At 36.8% G+C, this 22452-nt stretch overlaps 1 protein-coding gene across 9 annotated transcripts in view; it reads left to right on the forward strand.

The window, feature by feature from the left end:
* The window catches only part of anapc1 (anaphase promoting complex subunit 1), a 181950-nt gene that overhangs the window by 128355 nt on the left and 31143 nt on the right, over nucleotides 1–22452 (forward strand). For 4 of the 9 annotated variants that reach the window (XM_087279784.1, XM_087279786.1, XM_087279785.1 and 1 more), the window contains exons 39-44: nucleotides 4628–4714; nucleotides 9510–9627; nucleotides 11547–11624; nucleotides 11706–11773; nucleotides 19055–19193; nucleotides 21644–21730. In XM_087279784.1, coding sequence (XP_087135910.1) covers nucleotides 4628–4714; nucleotides 9510–9627; nucleotides 11547–11624; nucleotides 11706–11773; nucleotides 19055–19193; nucleotides 21644–21730 — 577 coding nt within the window. Of the gene's footprint in view, nucleotides 1–4627; nucleotides 4715–9509; nucleotides 9628–11546; nucleotides 11625–11705; nucleotides 11774–19054; nucleotides 19194–21643; nucleotides 22036–22452 lie in introns of all 9 variants that reach the window. The other 5 variants (XR_015506403.1, XR_015506406.1, XR_015506405.1 and 2 more) reach the window with 2 other exon arrangements.

The following is a 22452-nucleotide window of genomic DNA, read 5'->3' on the forward strand; positions in this document are numbered from 1 at the left end:
GTGCCACAGTTCACTTTATAGTCATTATTATGATTTTAATCAGTAGCATTGCCCATTCTTTACATTTATTTAGTAACAACCATGAAACTCTCATGTTTTCACTATGTTTTTAATCAATATGCAATCCATCTTTACACGTACTTACCAGCATTTTACAGTTATTATGCATTTATTTAGTAACAATTACCAAACTTTCATGTTTTTACTAAGCATTTATACAATATGCGATCCATCTTTACCTGTTTTTACCAGCATTTTGTATTTATTCTGCATTTATTTAGTAGCAAACGCCAAACTCAAACTTTTTTACCATGCATTTTATTTTGTAACTATCCATCTTTACCCATACTTAGCTGCATTTTATTGCTATTATTGTGTATTTATTTAGTAACTTCTATTAAACTTGAGTTTTCACTAAGCATTAATCTGTAGCTGTCCATCTTTATCCATACTTACCAGCATTTTACAGTTCTTATTAAGGGTGTTACGATACGCATATTCGTATTGAACCGTTCGGTACAACACTTTCTTTTCGGTATGCATTACAAACTGAACGATTCAGACTAATATCTAAAAAGATAAAAGAGAATAAGTGTACAAAATATGATGTATTTAGTGCAACAACGCATCCCAAAATGACGTGACAGGCAACATGCTGCCTTTTTTGCCCACCTCCAAGCACTACTCCAGTCAGGCACACGCCGCACTAGCTCGCAAAATGGCTATAACGTTAATGTAATCCTCCTATAACCAACAGCGGGTCTGGTGTTTGGGAACACTGGTTTCGGTACATTTATAGCTGTGAATATGAGACAGGGCTCAAAATTGCGACCGTTTTGGTCGCATATGCGCCCAAAATTTTATCTATGCGATGTCAAAATATATTTGGGAGTGCATAAAACTGATGTCGTGCGACCAGTTTTCACAACAAAATGTTCACCACGTGCGCGGAATTAGGAGGCATTCAAGCATTAAGCATCTTTGCACCTAAAAACACCAATTGCATTGCTTCAGGAAAAGGTTAATGGTTATTATGCATTTAATTAATAGCAACTTGCTAGTTTACGCAGTAATTAGACGCATAATAATGATTATACAGTCGGGGAAGTTTTTTTAAATGTGTGTGTGTGTGTGTGTGTATATATATATATATTAGAGGTGTGAACCTACACTGGTCTCATGCCTTCGATTCAATTCGATATCTCTGTGCATCACGGCGCATTAACGATGCTTTCCATACACTGTTGGAGTCTTGTAAGTACTTGGCTTGCCTCCCTCACCATAGTAAGCTACGGCGACATAGCGCATATGAGATAAATTACGTCAGTACATAACAACTGGTTATGATTTTTACAGAACCGATTCCCAATTGTCCGCGAAGAAACAATTCATTTTGACAGCCCTAATATATATAAGTTTTGTATTTGTTTTTTTTTTTTTTGGTATTTGACCTTGATTCTTGATAGCTTTTCTCAAAATCTATCACATTATTTGCTTCAATCCTTGTGTTTTGCTGTGAAAATGCACAAAAATCTTTTTTTTAAATTTTTTATCTTAACCGTTTGCAAAATCCTAGGGAGACTGTAAGGTGAACCATAGTGCAGAGTATTTAGAGCAATGGTTGCAAACTCCTTGAGAGCTGCAACCCTGCACATTTTAGTTTCATCCCTGCTCCACCACACTTATCTGTGGGCTTCAAACAAGCCTGAAGGACTCCGTTAGTTTTACCAGGTGTGTTTAATTATGGTTAAAGCTAAACTGTGCAGAGCTGCGGCCTTTTAATAACTGAGTTTGACACCTGTGATTTAGAGTATCCTAGCTTTAACCAAACTATCCAACACTTTACAGTTAAATGTATGTGTATTTATTCATGAAAGCCTGTGGATATGCATATCCTGAGAAAGTATCTTGTTTATTTTTTAACAGATATTTGTGAGAGTTTCATCTCTTTAAAAAAACTCATTCATTTCAAGATAGTAAACCTGGAAGTTGGTGTTTAGGTTTTGGTTTGTTACATACAGAAATGAATGATTTCTCAGGACAAAGGTAGTTGGCATGCAGCCAAGCAAAGCGTGAGAACATGTTCATGCTACAGTTCATGCTATTTATAACCACAGATAAAGCATTATTGTATTTTTGAACCCTGACTTTACACATTATAATAGCTTTTGTCAAAGGACTTCCTCCGGTTATGAACTCACTTCTTTATCCTTTGACCCCACATTTCATTCTGGCCTTCATAAAGCATTAAAGGAAGTCTATTCATCCTCATGTCTTTCATGGTTCTGCATTCACAAGTTGTATTCGGTCACACGCATGAGGATCAGAATTTACATCAGATTTGTGGTTATGCTTCTTCATTATAATTATAATTAAACATGCAATTAAAATCATATGGGTTTTGAACAGCGTGAGAATACCCAAATTTTTACTTGCTAATTACATGAACTATAAAAAATGTAGAGCTTTTTTTAATCTTAGCAAAGTGTGTGCACCATTTGACAAAAATGATCTCACAATATGATTTAGTTTTTTTTCTCAATCATGATGCAAAACCACCTGTAGCTGGCAGCAAGTCCCTATTCTATTGAATGGCTTGCTGAATGATTCATTCAATTGATTCATTCAAAACAGCTGATTCATTTATACTTTCATTAGCGAAAGATAAAATAACAGACAATATTGTAGGACTGCAACTAACAGATATTTTGATTATAGATTAGTTGGCTGATTATTTTTCCAATTATTATTATTATTATTATTATTATTATTATTATCTTTTAATAATTATCTATTATTATCTTTTATTAATTATTTATTATTATATTTAGTGTTATTTATTATCATAATTAATTAAACAAACTATAAAAAATATAGAGCTTTTTTAATCGATTAGTTGGCCAATTATTTTTCATATTATTATTATTATTATTATCTTTTATCAATGATCTATTATATATTTAGTGTTATCTATTTATTTATTATCAAAGTTACATGACCTAACTATAAAATATCTAGAGCTTTTTTAATCTTAGCAAAGTGTGTGCACCATTTGAAAAAAATTATCTCACAATATGATTTAGTTTTTTTTTTTAAATTTTGATGCAAAATTATCTGTAGCCGGCAGCAAGTCCCTGTCCTAATGAATGGCTTGCTGAATGATTCATTCAACTGTTTCGTTCAAAACAGCTGATTCATATGTACTTTCATTATTCATTCAGTCATTCATTTTCTTGTTGGCTTAGTCCCTTTATTAATTCTGGGTCGCAACAACGGAATGAACCGCCAACTTATCCAGCAACTTATCCGCTATACACAGCCCTATATATAACCCTAACCCTTTTAGCCGCAACCCATCTCCGGGAAACATCCACACACACACACACACATACACTACGGACAATTTAACCTACCCAAATCACCTGTACTGCATGTGTTTGGACTGTGGCGGAAACCGGAGCACCCGGAGGTAACCCACGCGTACGCAGGGAGAACATGCAAACTCCGCACAGAAACGCTGACTGACCCGAGGATCGAACCAGCGACCCAGCAACCTTCTTGCTGTGAGGCGACAGCACTACCTACTGCGCCACTGCATCGCCCATACTTTGATTAGCGAAAGATAAAATAACAGACAATATCGTTGGACTGCAACTAATGGATATTTTGATGGCTTTATATTATTTTTTTAGTTATTACTATTATTATTATCTTTTATTAATTATCTATTATTATATATTTAGTGTTATCTATTTATTATTATAATTACATAAATAAACTATAAAAAACAGAGCTTTTTTATTGATTAGTTGGCCAATTATTTTTACTATTAATATTATTAATATTATTGTCTTTATATTGTCTTAATATGGCACTGCAAGCAGCCAATCAGATTCGAGAACCAGACTGAACTGTTGTATAAAAATGTAAACTAGTTAAAATATTAAAATGATAAATAATAAACAACTAATATTTATTTTTGCAGAAGTAGAAGAACTGGTAAACGTTCACAACTCAGCTAATAACTCTGACTTCAACTGTACAGGGATATTTCCTTTCAAATCTTGAATTAAGCACACAGTAAACACTTTTGCACACACAAGACGTTGTGTTTTTTATTTGTATTTTAAACAACACCCTTTGTTCTGCTTCAGATGTCAAATAAATGGCATATAATAAATGTAGAGAGACATGTGAATGTGTAGCACTGAGCTGCTGGTGTTGTGGTGGGCTGATACACAGACTCTCGAGCGTTTTTAAAGAGAAATAATCTGACCTCTAACCAGGTCAATAACAAGCACTGTAAGAGCCTCTCGTCCTGTCAGAACCTGTCCGAGTGCACTCCTCAACTCGCCCATTATTTTTAAGTGAGGCCTTTGAAAGAGCACAAATAGTACCTGTGAACAATGGATGACCAATTTGCCCCCTCGCTACACAATTGCGTGTGTCGTACGCACACTGAATTATGGCCCGCGGAAGCAATTGAATATTCAGCATGTGCGTCCATTGTTTGCTTTGCGCTGATTTTCCGTCGTCATTTTGCATGCATTGTTTGCTGATTTATATTTTCCTCACTCAATGAGAATAAAGTCTCATTTTCTGACATCTTTTTGTGTTATTTCCACAGATACACCCTCAGCACCTCCAACTCGGCCATCGCCGCGCTGCTCTGTGCACTTTATCCTCATTTTCCAGCTCACAGCACAGACAACAGGTAGACCTACAGTCACACACACGTCACAACGAGCGAATACAGCTCTATTGTCTTCACTTCTAAGGGAAAGCCACTTTCGCTTGTACTCTGAATGAGACTTTGTGTGTCATAATGGTTTACACTAGGCCTAAAAAAAGTGTTTACACACTTGAGTCACACACAAAATGTGTAAATGTATGTGCATTATATTGCATTGCAGCTACTTGGTTTTATAAATATTATATGACTTTTTGCACCTTGTTAATAAAGATGAGATGGCTTTTTCCGAAAGCTTTGCACCTGACAGTTTTTAAATTTTGGCTTTTTATTGATTGTTTTATCCGTCTAAAAAAAAAAAAACATCCATAATACACTTTCAATACCTTATTTTGTTACACTTGATCAATTTGTGTTTGTCGATGTCAACTATAATGCATGTTTTTAAAGGTTGTTTTCCCAAAATGAGTTTCTATACGCTTATTTCACGCGGCCGCCATTTTAAAGAATCAAAGCGAGGCTGCGGTGGGAAGAAACCCAGAAGTATAGGACCAGCACTGTAAACATTGCAGTAACATGCTGTGTACTGTAAACCTCCAGCTGTTGCCGAGATTTTAAAATGCAGAAATGATGTAACCATCACTTTAATATTATTCAGTAAGTTTATTTTAAACAATTAAAAGCAATTTAGCATTAAACAAGATCACAATCTTAGTGATGAGCTCAAGTGTCCTCCTGGGCTTCAGTTCATGGCACTAGTTAAACACCGTGAGGACGCTTTCCTGCTTCAGCCTGTGTAACCCGGTGAGTGAGGCCGTACTCACACTAGGTACAGTTGCCTCGAACCGGGCCAAAGCACGCTTGTCCCCCCTCCCGTCTCCCCCGACGGCCCGCGCTCACACCATATCGGGCCTCGGCACGCTTACGCCATCGCTGCTGCGCTGTTCAGAAGCGCTCTCTATGGCAAGCCTTTTTAGCATTTAAATCTTTGTTCTGACTCCATAAATATATTTAGAGATATCTCTAATTATATTTTGACTAGTCATAATTATAATTCGACTAGTTAGAATAACAATTAGAGATATCTGCAATTACAATTGTACTAGTACGAAATCAGATTGGAGATATCTGCAAATATATTATGACTAGTCATATTCCTCCATTGACTTCCATTGAAAAATATTTGCAGATATCTCTAAATGAGTTTTGACTAGTCACAATTGTAATTAGAGATATCTCTGAGTTTTTACTAGTCATAATACATTTGGAGATGTCTTTAATTCATCATATTTAGAGATATTTACAAATATATTTGAAGATATCTCTAATTAATTTACTAATAGTCGAATTACAGTTGTAGATATCTTGAATTGGATTTTTGATGAGTCAAAACTCATTTAGAGATATCTGCAAATATTTTTCAATGGAAGTCAATGGAGGAATATGACTAGTCATAATATATTTGCAGATATCTCCAATCTGATTTCGTACTAGTACAATTGTAATTGCAGATATCTCTAATTGTCATTCTGACTAGTCGAATTATAATTATGACTAGTCAAAATATAATTAGAGATATCTCTAAATATATTTATGGATAGTCAGAACAAGGTTTAAATGCTAAAACGGCTTGCCATACGCTCTCACTCAGTAGCACAGTGGAGATTTCTCTAGTTATATCGTTTCAGTTGTTTGTTATGCAGTGACATGCAGTCAAATATTTCGCCAAACAGTCCTTAGGGATGCGGAGACACGCAGTCAGATATTTCGGCGAACAGATCTGCCACTTTTGGCGCTCATAAACAATCATAAAGCTCTCGTGCTGCAGGAATGAGAAGGTCTGCTGAAGGCGCGCAGCTGGCGTGCAGTGAGGGGTTTGCGTCTTTAATAAACTACGGCAGTTTGCGTTCACTGAACAGTAAGAATGATTAATAAATCCATATGAAACAGTCCCTTAAAAGTCACGTCTCGCTTTCAGTTTCAGGCTTTGGCGCGTTTTGCACTCACACACAAGCGTACCGCGCCAAAGCCCAAGTGTACCGCGAACCGTGCTTGAGCGCGATTCAGCGCACTCACACTTCTCAAACGATCCGGGAAACAGGCCTGGGCACGGTACGGATGGCATAGTGTGAGTAGGCCCTGATAAAACACTGGAGTCCTCTGAAGCACATCCTCGTGTTGTCTGTAATAGTGTTGTCCCGGTACTGAAGTTTTAAACCTGGCTATTTCCCGCTAACATGGAAGCGCTGCTGAGCGCGAATGACTCGACTGATCTTCACGGCTTCGTGCTTCAGTATCCATGTATCTGCGTTTGGTTTGCACTCAGCTTACCGCTCTTCACCCAGTGCAAACACCGATACACGGAGACTGAAGCGCGAAGCAGCCGTCAAGATCAGTCGAGTCATCAAGCAGATCGCTGTCTGTGTTGTGTGTGTGCTCGGTAAACAGCGGTGAACTGATGACCTTCTCGGCCAATCACAATAATTTCTGTTGAACACGTGACCACAATGGCAAATCAGCGCTGTTTTAAGAAAGCCATCAACAGTGTCTTATTGTTTGCGGGATATTTATGTTTTTTTCTTTTAATTCAGTATCGTGACAAGTCTAATATAATGAAAGAATCAGTTTATTAACTCGAGTTTGATAAAAAGCATCTAGCATTACATTAGCTAACTAGTGCCATTTCCCTTAACTTAGCTCAAAGTGAGCTCTGATATCCCTTATTATATTCACCATTCATTCAGAACGGACCTCTGGGTCACCTGGAAGGTGGAGAAATGATAAAATTGTGTCACTTTCTCTTCGCTGATAAGCTATATAGCCAGTTACACAACATTCCTATTTAACTCCCAATGATACTTCCGGGTTTCTTCCCACCGCAGCCTCGATTTCGCTTTTGAAAATGGCGGCCGCGTGAAATCAGTCTATTCTTCACTGAGCCATAAATCTCCACTTCAGAAGCCCTCACATACACCAAACCTCACCGATTAATTCATATCTGTATTCTGAAGGTTTCTACTGAGGCATCTTTTTGTTTGTGATTTGACTGATTAGATGCGACTATTTATTATAGACCTTTTTCTTGGAACGCAAAATTACCCATTATGCTTTGCGTGTATGCGCAGGGAGAATGTTAAGAACTTCCGGTCGGCAGCTGATGCGTACAAACAGTCACATTTGGACAGCTTTGAAACGATATTTTTACTCTATTTTACCTGCTTTTATCCTCTTTGAACTAATACTGTTGTCCATCAGCAGCATCTCCTGGACTGACCATTTAAAGAAATGTGATCTAATAGGATGGAAAACAGCTGCTGTGAAGCATTTACCCCTCGTTGTCAGACGGCATCTTCTGCAGTTTAAATGAAGCTTCGTCATCGCTAAAGTCAATATTTTCTCTTTATTTCAAATATATAACCAGCCCAAACACATGTAGTTCACCAAAATGTTTGACACACACACGTAGCCTGTACTGTGCCACTGACACACTGATTTAATAACTGTGACAAAGTGAAAATAAAGGCTAGCGTCATTTCGAAATGACAGAAAAACACAAACCGTGGTAAAAACAACACACAAAATAAAACTCAAACGGCTCGCGATTAAAATGAACAGCAAATCAGCAGCAGAGGATCAATAACAGACTTTTATTGCTCATTTTTGTAAATTGCACGACTTTCATACCTGTTAAGTTTCATGCCAGTACTCTGGTTTGCTCTCTCTCTCTCTCTCTCTCTCTCTCTCTTTCTCTCTCTCTCTCTCTCTCTGTGTGTGTGTTTGCGTGTGTGTGTGTGTTAAAGAGCCGCTGAGCTAACAGCTGACAGGCTGGGAACGCACTCACACAGTATTTCTGACGGCAGACACGTGAACTAGGAGAACGTTTTTCTCGTGTTTCTGACGCGCTTGAACCACATGTGACAGATTATAACGGCTTTAACAGACACCATTTCCAAGTTGTGTGTCACAAAAACACTCTGTTATCCATTAAAAACGTTATTGAAACCCATTTTCGGAGCGCAAATTACCAGTTGTACACGCTGTAAACGGAAGTTTTTAGCATTCTACCGGAAGACGCTGGTCGCTATGGCGCCCTCCATGCAGCAGCCATGAAAGAGGTCTATAATTTAAAGGGCACCTATGATGAAAATCAACTTTTAAAGCTGTTTGGACAGAACTGTCTGCATGTATAGGGTGTCCACTGTCATATTGGAGTGATAGAAATGCAATAAGTCTGTTTTTTTAAGATTTCTTGACATTAAAATAGGATCTAAATCTCAGTGACTTTGTAGGAGTGCGCCCCCTCGAATTAATTGACAGGCACTATGTTTCTATAATAGTGGCCCGTTTCCACTGAGTGGTAGGTACCAACAGCTTACCGAACCAAACTGTACCGTACCACTTTTTCAGCCTCTTTCGAAAGGGTGCCAAACAAGAGAAAGTGTACCACAAATCTCGGTCCTGGAGGGCCGGTGTCCTGCAGATTTTAGCTCCAACCCTAATCAAACACACCTGAACAAGCTAATCAAGATCTTACTAGGTATACTTAAAACACCCTGGCAGGTGTGTTGAGGCAAGTTGGAGCTAAAAGCTGCAGGGACTCCAGGACCGAGATTGGTGACCCCTGCGTTAAAGTAATAAGAAATATTTAGTTTAACTATAATAACTCTGCTGGTAACCCTGTTCTGCGAGGCCTTTATTTTATCTTTACTAATACAAAAAAAGCTTAAAACCTTTCAAACATTCTCACATTCAATTAATTTTTTTCAGAATTGAGTTTCATGAGGTTATGAGCACATGTTTCATGTGTTCTTCTTTCCAGGTATCACCTCCAGGCGTTGCGTCATCTGGCTGTCCTTGCGGCAGAACCACGTCTGCTGGTGCCTGTGGATGTGGACTCTCTCAAACCCTGCTACGCTCTGCTGGATGTCACCTACAAGGTATTTGCTGCATGTGCTGCAAGGCCTCATGTTTTCTGTGAAAACCTGACACTCGCATACAGTTTCAGCCAGTAGTGCTTTCAGTTACAATTCATTTTTAAGGGACACTTTTTAGCCAAGAGAAAAAAGGGCATGTGCACTGCTCAGGTTGAGCCCTGTCTGTGCACGTGCCTGATCATTATGATAACATAATATATGCCTTAAGTAATTTCCTGAAGATAAATACCAAAGAAATATGCAACTGGAATCACTACAGCAGTCACGATCATCAATCTCATATAAAGCAAGAGATCGCGATGACGTATGATGATGTGTGCTGGTATTATAGTGCTGTGCCATTTGTTAGGGTCACATTTTGAGGCTCTTCCCCTTCACACTCTGTTTCAAGGTCTAAGGGGTAGGGGTACAAAAATAGATTTAGGATTGGGCCATAGTACTTAATGTCAGCTTTATTTTTATATATGTTTTTGGTGCAGTTCTTGGGGAAAAAAAAGTAAGATCTCAAATTTGTTCTTAAAATCATCTTTTTTTTTCCTGATATGGATAAAATGAAAATATATTTAAAACAACAGTCATTTAGGGTTACGTTAAAATTTTATCTCATAATTTTTTTCAACCACAACTGCGGCGAGTTTTTAAAATATATTATTATTATTATTTATTTATTCACTTATTTATTTTAATTTATTAATTTTTCTGAATGTTTGAATAGAAGTTTTTATTATTATTTTTTTTTTTACATAAACCTTTAAAATTTTCTTGGAGTTTTAGGCAACATTTTTATTACTTTTTTTCGACAAACATTTTATTTATATAATTTAAATATATATGTAAATATTATACAATCAAATGTTTTTTTTACAAGTACACAGGGACTTTTTAACAAACATTCATCAAAAGTTTTTTTTTTTTACATGTTTGACGAACATTTTCAAAAGATTTTTTAAAAAAAAGGATATTTAGATTATTTTTGAACAAGAAATTTTTTTGAATTTTTATTTATTTATTTATTTATTTTTGCAATTTCTGACAAGAACAATTAGATGTTTTTTTTATGAATACAAAATATCCTTACTATCTTCCTTAAGTTAGAAAATAAGAGGAAACTGTCAGTTAAGAAGAAACGTCTTATGTACTCTTTTCACATTGCTGGTTTCTCAGCAGAAGAAGTCACCATAGTTGGTAAACTCAGAGCGCAGTGAATGGGAGAGTACAACAAATCATATTTTTACAGTCCTATTTGCTGAAAGAATAAAAGATAAACTCCACGATGGTGGTATCAAGACTTTCTGAAAAAGGAAAAAAAATAGTGTGAGACTGATAACGGCAGCCAGAAGAGAGAATAATGTTAAATTTACTGTCCCGGCCCCATAAACACTGCATTAGAAACATCTTGCACAAGCGGTGATTTGTTGTTGTCATTTGACATAAAGATGACATAATACACACATATAAATATACCTCCCTAAAATAGAATTAATATTTAAAACTTTCAAGTATTTAAAATACTGATGACCATTGAACACGTCATAACAGTCTAAATAAACATCCATTAACAATGTTTCGTAAATCCAATCGGAAATTTTCCTCTCATTTACCTTAACAGCGTATTACAATACTTAGTTGTTGTAAACTGCATTATTAGCATGTTGCTCCACATCCCGCCATCCCGATTAAAACAGTTGAGGACTGCTGAAGGTTGACCGTGTGTCCGACCACGGCTCTCCTGCCACTTCCACAGGACTCCACTTTTCAATTAAATGATGCCAGCAAAATCAAGACAACCAACTGTTCACTGCAATCGCAAAGAGATGTTTTTTCTTGTATGTTATTTTTTTCTTGTATTACGCATATACATCATGATGCACAGCGTTCTCTTTCTAATCTATTTGTGCGTGCATGTGGTATGTGTTTAATAGGAGACGCAGTGGTACGAAGAGACCACCGTGGAGTTGATGGCTCCCACAATGCTGCCCGAACTCCACCTGCTGAAGCGGGTAATCACTTTAACCACTTTCAACTGCAGCTCATGCAGACTATCCAAGTCTGACCTTGCATTTTTGTGATTTTGCACTTAGATTAAGGTGAAAGGTCCACGATACTGGGAGCTAAACATCGACATCAGTAAAGGAACCCAGCATCTGCAGTAAGTCTATGGAGTCAAACTGGCCAGTGAGCCGCCTAATAGTAATAACTTCTTTTTTGCGAACTCCAAAGGTCAGATGTGCTAACAGTTGATGTCAAAAGTATTAGCCCCCCTGTAAATTTTTCTTTAAAATTTTTCAAATACTTCCCAAATGGTGTTTAGCAGAGCAAGAAATAGCACTGCATGATTTGGAGAAAGAAATCTGATCGATTTATCTGATCAAAATTGAGATTTTACTATCATTTCAATTTTCAAGTTCTCAGTTGTCATGACAAATTAAAAAAATAACTACAGTATTTTAAATTCAATCTAATGAATTCTTTATAAAATCTATATATAGATATATAAAACCTTTACATTTAGATTTTGTTACATTTTTTATATAGATTTCATGACATTCAATGTGCATTGACAATGCTCTCCATACACAATTCTAGATTTTACCTCACAGCACTAGAAGTCTTGTATAATGTATAATTTATAAATGTATTTATATATTATTTGTAATCAGAGGTGTGTAGTATTGAATTACATTTACTTTGTTACATTTACTTGAGTAAAATTGTTGGTTAACGTGTACTTTTTGAGTACATTTAAATGTGTGTACTTTTGCTCAAGTACAGGAGACACGACACGGAGGAGATTGATTGACAATGGTCTACAGCCAATCAGGATGCAGAGCACAATGCACTGTAGGAAAAAAAAGCATGTGAAATTGCATGAAAAAACTGTGAGGTTGCAGAAAAAGTAAACCATGTTATATTGAGGGACTACTGTATAGAGTTTTATAGTGAGAATAATTAGCCATCCACTATTTCCACCCCAATTTCTGTTAACCGGAAATCCATTTTTTTACGCATACTGTATTTAAACATATTAGTTTTATTAACTCATTTCTAATAACTGATTTTTTTAACTTTACCATGCTGACAGTACATAATATTTGAATAAATATTTTTCAAGACACTAATATTCAGCATAAAATGACATTTAGGGCTCTATTTTGACGGTCCATGCGCAGAGCGCAAAATGCAGGGCGCAAACGCTTTCAGGGCGTGTCAGAACGCATTTTTGCCAATTTAAGGACGGGAAAATCCGCTTTTCGCCGTGGTGCATGGTCTAAAAGGGTTGAGTTTATTTTTCTTAATGAGTTATAGGTGTGTTTTGAGAATAAACCAATCAGAGTCTCATCTCCCATTCCCTTTAAAATCCAGCTGCGTCGCGCCAAGAGCGCATTCGCTATTTACAGGACGTAAAGTAAGTCTAAGTGGAAAAAATGAGCATTTCACAAGCAAACAGTTAACAGTGTTTTAACAGAAAACTGTTAAACAGAGCATCTACTGCGTGAGAATGAGAGATAATGGAACTACTTTCACATTCGCTCTTGGATAGGGAAACCTTTATGCACAGACATCAATGAGCCTATAAATAAATACTTTTGTTTGTTAAGCGCAAATATTCGTTTCAAAACTATTTCTAAATTCAGTTCTAATTTCCAGCAAACGAATAAATGAACAATAATAACGAAGTCAAAAACCTGAGTTATATCCTAAAACACATGCTGTGCCCCATATGGTCTAAAACCTGACAGGTGGGCAAATCTAAGCTTGTTTTTAATAAAACAAATATAAATATGGATATAATAAATAATACTGCTAATAATAATAACATTATACAAAAGTAAATTGTTATGAATGAACTGAAAAAGCCTCCCGAGATGAAGAAGACATAAAAGCAGTGGTTTTTCATATTTATGTAGGCTAGAAAATAATATGTTTTGTAATATTTTAATCCTTTATATTTATATCCTATATCTATTCTTATTATATCCTATATATATCCTTAATATTTAAATTTTTTCATATGTAAAGATATTTGCCTATTGCTCTCTTGTGTGTATTAAGCAGTGTGTAAGCGAGGCGCAACTCTGCGCTGGAGTTTAGACCGGGTTAGTTTTAGTCTAATGAAAAATCTATTTTAGTTCCTCAAAATAGCAACGCGCCAGCAGTGCGCCTCAGAACGCCTTTCTTTTTAAACCAAAACGCCTATGGGCGCACATATGAGCGCTGATGCATTTGCTATTTAAACAGCCTAGCGCAACGCCTCAAAACGACTCTTGCGCCAAGCTGAAACTAGCAAAAGACTACTGCGCCGTGCCTTACGCCACACTGCGCCGGGTGAATGATAGGGCCCTTAAAGTCCTAACTAGCTTAATTAGGCAGGTTGCGGTATTTAGGTTAGTTGTTGTATAACAGTGAATTGATCTGAAGACAATCCAAAACAAATATTGCTTAAGAGGGCTAATAATATTGATATTTAAATATGTAAAATGGTTTAAAAGTAATTAAAAACTGCTTTTATTCTAGCCGAAATAAAACCAATAATACTTTCTCCAGAAGAAAAAATATTAAGTATATATACAAGTATACATCTAGATGGCTTATGTGCATTGTTAACTGTTTTAACACAGATGATTAATAAAAACATATACATATTTAGATTAATGTATTTAGAAATTAAGGTTACAGAAACTGTAGACACAATACTGATTCTGTGGATTGTTTATGGGCTTAAGAAAACAGATATTAACTGATGCACTTACTATATAAGTTGGATATGGCCTGAGCAAAGAAGCTGTTTTTATGTCTGAATGTTTCATTGCATTAAGATCTGTAGCATCTGCCTAAGGGAGGAACAACATACACTGCAGAAGGACAAACAGTTCTCATTCCAAGAAGTCTTCTTTTTTTAGTTTGTTTATAACTTTTTAAAGGGCCATGACACCCCCCTCTTTCAGTTAAAGTCTACTTCAGATTTTTTCAAAAGATGCTTGATTAATGGGCGTGGAGCTCCGCGAGCATCGGGCAGGAGTGGGCGTGGCCAGCAGGGGAAAAGGGGAGTGAACAACTGTTGTTGTCAGTTAACTCACAAAATGAGACACAAAGAGGAGACGCATGAGTTTATAGTTTACAAAGTTAAAATGCAAAGAAATGAACAGTGATTTAATGCCCTGCTACATTTGTTATTTGTAATTTCATATACAGACAACAACAATTTATATCATTAGAAGGATGTGTGTTCATGTAAACACTATAAATGAGGACTTCTCCCTCAATCCCCGTATCCAGCAGACTCAGTGCAGCAGGTCTCCTGACCTGCCTATTTTAACCATTAGCCCTGCTGGTAATCTGGAGGATTTAGGCAAACACAGCAGCACGGCGATGTGTCTGAATGTGAACGAACTCCTGATAAAAGACAGCGTCCGCCATTCTCTAATTCTCGTGCTTCTCTCCCGACAAAAATGCTTGCAGCACACACACAGCTTTGCTGTATGATCGACCCTGACAAGATCGCGGGGGAAAACATGCAACAAACCCCGTGGATCATGGAAACAAACGCATATGAGCCTTCATGAACGGCTAATACTGTGCCGTGGTTTCCGTGTCTCTCAGTTCGGGCTTGACTCTGGCAGGTCCGGCAGGTCTCATGAATAATTAAGAAGCCGGCTCTTCTCATAGGATAAGAAAACTCCGCAATGAATAATAATGAGAAACCGACGCGTCATCATTGCACTTGCAGTTCTGCGCTACGTCGCCGATTTTGATCCCGCCCTAAAAATCATTTTAAACCCGGAAGCTGAAATTAGCTGACAAAAGCTCCAAATTATCCAGTTTTCCCCACAATTAAAGCTGACAGGTGCTAACATTGTCTTAACTGATGCTCAACACACACAAATCTGTTAATACAAAAAAAAAAGTGTCCTGAACCTTTAATGAAGAAATGTCGTCAAAGCCAAAACTGTTCATGTCTTACTCTAATTATTTTGTTTAGAGCCATTAAGAACTTGATTTAAAAAATAGTAGTAAGCAATGCTTTTTTCACCTCTACCCTTTCACTTTCATTCATTGCCCTTGATTGCAGAACACAAGCCATGGGTCGCAGTTTGCCATTTTTGAATCTCTTTTCAAATAAATCCAATATGGCGGCATACCAACACGCGCCTGTCAATGCTTCAAATTTTTGTTTCTAGCTCACGCCGCAACAACATGATTTAAATTGTATGCATTATTCTTACAATTATTAGAATAGCTATCATGAGTAGTGCAGTTCTGAGTGTGCCTCATACAGGTGAGTGGGCTTGACAAACCACCTGTAGAAACACTGTTTCATCTCTCAGACACTTCAACCGACAATAGTTTTGCACATTTGCACTAGACACTCTTACAATCACTCCATATCTCTAGAACAAAAACATTGTGCATTTCTTGAGAGTGGCTCACAAGTAAGTGGGCTTGACAAACCACCTGTAGAAACACTCTTCTCTCCATATGCCACGAACAGTTTACTTAAACTTCATCTTATGTACTCAATAAGGAAAGCAATGTTATTGTGAATGCACTGCTTGTTTTTTTCGACCTTAAAACGCCTCTTTTGCACACTATCTTGCACAATATTGTTCTGTCTTATGTAAAAGCACTTGTATGGTTTGTCTCAGGTTATGTGTGTAGTTTAAGTATTTACAGTATATATTTATAGTTAGTAGCTACTATTGTTAGGTTAATGCTTTGGTTAAGTTTGGGTAATTAGGCAAGTCATTGTATAACAGTGGTCTGTTCTGTAGACCAGTGGTCCCCAACTTTTTTATTACCGGGGTCAACACTTGACAATTTTCCCGCGGGTCAGGAGTTTGGAGGGCAGAGTTGTTGCAGTGGTTTGTAGGTTGCTACGCAGGGCCGGATTAACCAATGGGCCTTATGGTCACAGGGGCCCGTACGCACTTGGGGCCCTTGCGAGGGGGGAGAAAAAAAAGTCAATTTCGGAGATTCTATTTAAACTATTTGCAAATAGCGCACCAAGTTGGAATAAGTTGCTCACGATTTACGCCCATCGGTGCCTGATTGACGAAGACAACATGAGTAAAGAGCTAATCAGCAATACAGTCTGAGTAGCATACCATGTAAAGCGCACAGCAACATCTTTTGACGTGACTGATCATCAACTCGGTTCGAATCCACCATCAGCTGAACTCGTGCTACTTTTTTCCTCCCCATTACATATCAGATTGGAAATATATTTATTTTTAACAGGAAGGAAACATTTATTTTTAAAAATAATGCAAATGTGATATAAAGTCACATGTGCCTCGTGGGTATTTAATAATGTTTAGCCTTAATAAGGTGCCTCCCTTTCTGTAAAAACTATATTGCTCAGACAACTGTATTTCCTCTAAGCCAAAAAATCGCTATCACTTATTAATATTATTATAATATTTAATTTGCCTTAAATCTTTAACTAAACAGAATGCTGTAATCGGTCAAGTGCGGAAACGTCAGTTTTGAAATAACCCACACTTAACTGAGCGGACTGTAGTGTAACGTTAGTACGTTATTTGTCAGATCAAAAATGAGTGAACAAGTGGATTTAGCAAACGCGAGAGAAAGAGGAGAGGAGGCATCTTTATTGAGGCATTTTCCATACCCACCTTCTTCAAACAGAGCCATGATCAGGAAAATGAGGGTATAGAAGAAGACGTTATGGTAATGTTAAATAAGCTAGTAACCAGGCGGAGGACGTCCGGATTAAGAACTCAGGGGCCTTACAAGACAATGTGCCCAGGGGCCACTGAGTTCTTAATCCGGGCCTGTTGCTAGGATGACAAGTGTTGATACAAGTATTATTTATGGAGAAAAGTACAAAGCACTCCAGCAGGGTTCAACAATAAGGATTTTTTTTATTGGTTCGATCGGGCCAGTGGTTCAGATTTTTACTTGCCCTGCCAAAATTTTCACTGGCCCCACCAAAAAAAAAAGAGAGAAGTTAATAGTTTTTTTTTAGGCATATATTTTGAAGAATGTGTCAAAAATAATGTCTGTGAATCTAGATTTTCAATACTTAAAAAATGTTAATAAATAATAATGAGCAAAATTCAAAGTGTTATGCAATCATAAAAAGCAGTATGGAGAATGTGATGGCTGACTTGTCAAACTGACGGCAAATTGTTCAAAACATCACTTAATTTTTTGTCATGTTGTTCCCACGTAAATGTCTGCTTCCAAGGCATGAGAAACAGACATTCAGGTCTTATAATTTGATGTTGCCCCCCTGTTGCCGTTTGTTCGCTGTACTGGTTGTTACCAGGTTAAGGAAAAAATAGCATGCTCAAAACATAAAGTCAGATAAGAGGAACCGAAAACAAATATGGTGTTTACGACATCACAGAGAAGATAACATTTAACGACTTAATAGCACAAACTTAAAATGCACGCAATTGACAAATAGTCGCAGACAGATTAAACTTTAGTGACAAGGCAGCACTGTCCTAATCGGGCCAATAATGATCATGTCTACTGTCCCATGGCTCTCTCATGCTGGCACTGGGCCATCGGGTAGTCCTTATTGTTGAGCCCTGACTGCAGTGTTTGTGTTTTCTGTGTTTGTCTAAAATAATTAGTCTACTAAAATTTGTATATTCTGCAGAAAAGCTGAAGCTGATCAGATTTGTCATGTGACTCGCGGTTTGCTAGCATTCATTCAACTGGGTGCGTCTGGAAGGCGCCGTTTGTGCGCTCAAGCCACTTACCTCCATTGGAATAACTTAGTTGTGTGAACTCTAGAAAAGACGTGATATGCGAATGGCCCCTAAAAGACGCTGCCAATTGTGATCTGCAGCAGTTGATGTTCTTGCACAGACATGATGGATTCACCTGATTTGCTGAAAAATGGGTTGCTGATCTATTCCTTGGCAGTTTGTGGGTCCTTCAGTGGACCTTTTCACCTTAGTAAAGAAACCTTCCGAAGACGTCTGTTTCTTACTCATTTTGCTGCTTGTGGGTTAAATTTGGGCACTCAAGTGACCGAGATGCAACTGAGAGACTACAGTCATTTTTCAAAATAAAAGACTTTTCTAAATAAACAGTCATTCAGACTCGGATAATACATAAAACGGAAATAAATAATGATTTCTTGTGCGCCCGGTACCAATTGATCCACAGACCGGTACTGGTTGAGAACCACTGCTGTAGACAATCGAAAAAATATTGCATAAGGGGGCTAAAAATGTTTTTTTTTTTTTTTTTTTTTTTTAATAAAAACTGCTTTTATTCTAGCCAAAATAAAACAAATAAGACTTTCTCCAGAAGAAGAAAAAATATCAGAAATACTGTGGTAAAAGTCCTTGCTCTGTTAAACATTATTTGGTAAATATTTAATTCTTAATGATCTTAAATTTGACCTGGTGAAACTTGCAGAAACCCTGAAATAAACTTGAATTGAATTGTGCAGATCCATCCTGTCCAGAGACGGTGTCCTGTATGTAAAGTTGCGGGCTGGTCAGCTTCCCTACAAGGACGATCCTCAAGGCTGGAAGAGTTTACTGGCCCCGAACCTCAACAACAGAAGCGCAGAAGTTCGCACGTTTAAGGTCAGCATGTGTGCATGATAAATATAACCTTCTGTCCACAAACCAGCTCCATTGACGTCTGTCAATATTTACTGTGTCACACGTGTGTTTGTATATAATTCATGCATCAAACCACTCATGCTAATATAGAGGATAAAGGTCTGCACTGATGTTTGCTGAGCTTGTATGTCCTTTATTGAATTCATACAGTATAGTGAGCTCTTTGATGCAACTGTTTTTGTCAATGAGCTGGGTTTTTTTGTTCAACTTAAAAATTATAATAATAATAATAATAAATGAATAATAATTATTTTTAATTATATGTATTTATAGTTATAATAATAATAATTATTATTTTATTATTAAATAATAATAATTTAGACATTTTTGTATGAATTGCATTAGTTCTTTAAATAATTTACATTAGTATAAATTACATTAGAATAAATAATATAATATAATAATTTATGAATATAAAATGCTTTTCTTCTTAATAATAATAATAAAGATACACTTACCGGCCACTTTATTAGGTACACCGCACTTGTACTTTGGACCCCTTTTTCCCTTTAGAACTACCTTAATCCTTCACGGCATAGATTCAGCAAGGTACTTGAAAAATTCCTCAGAGATTTTGCTCTGAATTGTTACGATAGCATCACACAGTTGTTGCAGATTTGTCGGCTGCACATTCATGATGCAAATCTCCCGTTCTACCACATCCCAAAGATGCTCTATTAGATTGAGATCTGGAGGCCATTTGAGTACAGTGAACTCATTGCCATGTTCAAGACACCAGTCTGAGATGATTTACACTTTATGACATGGAGCATTATCCTGCTGGAAGTAGCCATCAGAAGATTATTACACTGTGGTCATAAAGGGATGGACATGGTCAGCAACAATGCTCAGGTAGGCTGTGGCGATGACACAATGCTCCATTGGTACTAATGAGGCCAAAGTGTGCCAGGAAAATATCCCCCACACCATTACACCACCACCAGCAGCAGTCTGAACCATTGATACAAGGCAGGATGGATCCATGCTTTCATGTTGCTGACGCCAAATTCTGACCCTACCATCTGAATGTTGCTTCAGAAATTTAGACTCATCAGATCAGGAAACATTTTCCCATTTTTTTTATTGTCTAGTTTTGGTGAGCCTGTGTGAATTGTAGCCTCAGTTTCCTGTTCTTAGCTGACAGGAGTGGCACCCGGTGTGGTCTTCTGCTGCTGTAGCCCATCCGCCTCAAGATTGGACGTGTTGTGTGTTCAGAGATGCTCTCATGCAGACCTCGGTTGTAACGAGTGCTTATTTGAGTTACTGTTGCCTTTCTATCAGTCTGGCCATTCTCCTCCGACCTCTGGCATCAACAAGTCATTTTGCACACACAGAGCTGCCACTCACTGGATATTTTCTCTTTTTCAGACCATTTTTTGTAAACCCAAGAGATGGTTGTGCATGAAAATTTCAATAGATCAGCAGTTTCTGAAATGCTTTAATTTTGTTGCGGCCATGAGATTGGCTGATTAGAAATTTGCTTTAATGGGCAGTTGGAGAGGTGTACCTAATAAAGTGGCCAGTGAGTGTACAGTATAAGAATTACATTAGTTTTTATCTTTCTCTGCAACGTTTTTTTAATTTTGAGGTCAATGAGTTGTTTTTTTTTTCCAACCTAATAATAAAATGATTATAAATATTATTAATAATGTTGTTAAATGTACAATAATTTTTATCTTTATTGCACTTTAGAAAGCAATAATATTACAATGATTTTTAGAGAAATATCCTGATATTAATCTTGAAATTTATTTGTTTATTTTTAGGCCATTTGATACAGTAATTAAAATATTAATAAATAAAAATAGTTATATTATTACTTGATATAATGATATTTTTAATACAGAGCTGTTTTATTTTCCTTTATTTTCATTTACCTGCTGTACAGTAGTGTTATTAATATTGAAATATGTTTCTTTATTGGTGCAATTCTTACTACACTTCAATAAAGAAATTATGAACATTTTGTTTTATTATTATTAAGTATTGTATTATTTTATTTGACAGATGTTTGTAGATGTCAGTTAGCTGCTTATTTTAGTAATTGACAAATAATGATGTTTATTATTAATCATTAACCACCAAACATCACACAAAATCGTATGTAAATGATTGTTAACACTTATTAATATATTACCCTGTTTTTTTTTTAAATGCTTTGTTTTTTATACAGTTCAGTACTATTACAGTGGTACTTTAATAAAGTTCACCATATTGCTATTGAACTATAAAGTATTTAATGGAAAAATTCTGTTCATTTGTTTAAGCTTCTAGAATTGTTGTGTGCTTGAGTCTTGTGTTCCTTACTGGATTTATGCAGCATAATGTGTTCTTTCAAAGTGTTGCAAGGGAGTTGTTTTCATGTGAATGAGCTGTTTTTCCTTTCCTCCCACTTCTCTGTTCCTCTGCAGCCCGAGGCCATCTCAACCTTCACCTCAGACGCCGCTTTGGTCTCCTTCGCTGAGCATTTCTGCAGAGCCTCGGAAAACATGAAGCATGTGAGCCATAAACCTGTTGTTTTAGTGCAAAGCGCCTGGTTTGTGCAGTCGGAAAAAATGCATTCATGTCCCTGCAGAGCTCAAGCCTTGTCCTTTCATTAGCATGAAGGTTTGGATGCTAAATAGCTGTTAGAGTTTTTCATTGCTGGCTCTACTTTGAAGTAGGGTTGTCAAAAGTTTCGATTTTGATACTAATTGGCACTGAACTTTTTCAAATGTCTATTTCCCGCTAATATTTAGCTTATTTAAAAACAGCTGATTGGTGATTGTGTTGACTTATGTTCTCATTTGGATGCTAAATAGCTGTTTTTCCACTGCTGAGTCCACTTTGTGGTAGAGTTGTCAAATGTATCGATATCGGTACTGAAATTTTCACAAAGTCTATTTCCCGCTAGTATTTGAATGTGCTCCTAAACACAGCTGATTGGCTGTTGTGTTGGAATCTGTTCTCTTTTGGATGCTAAATAGCTGTTAGAGACAGTTTAAGTCAACTTTGAAGTAGTGTTGTCAAAAGTATCGATTTCGGTACTAATCGGTACTGAATTTTTAAAAACTTCTCTTTTTCATGCTGAAAATTGAGTGCTTTCTTAAAACTCTGCTGATTGGCTATTGTGTCGGCTTATGTTCTCATTTAAATGCTGAATAGCTGTTAGAGACCGTTTGAGTCCACTTTGTAGTAGTGTTGTCAAAAGAATCGATTTCGGTACCAATCGGTACTGAAT

Source organism: Danio rerio, chromosome 13 (assembly GCF_052040795.2).
Source record: "Danio rerio strain M-AB ecotype USA chromosome 13, GRCz13ab, whole genome shotgun sequence".
NCBI classification, from domain to species: domain Eukaryota; kingdom Metazoa; phylum Chordata; class Actinopteri; order Cypriniformes; family Danionidae; genus Danio; species Danio rerio.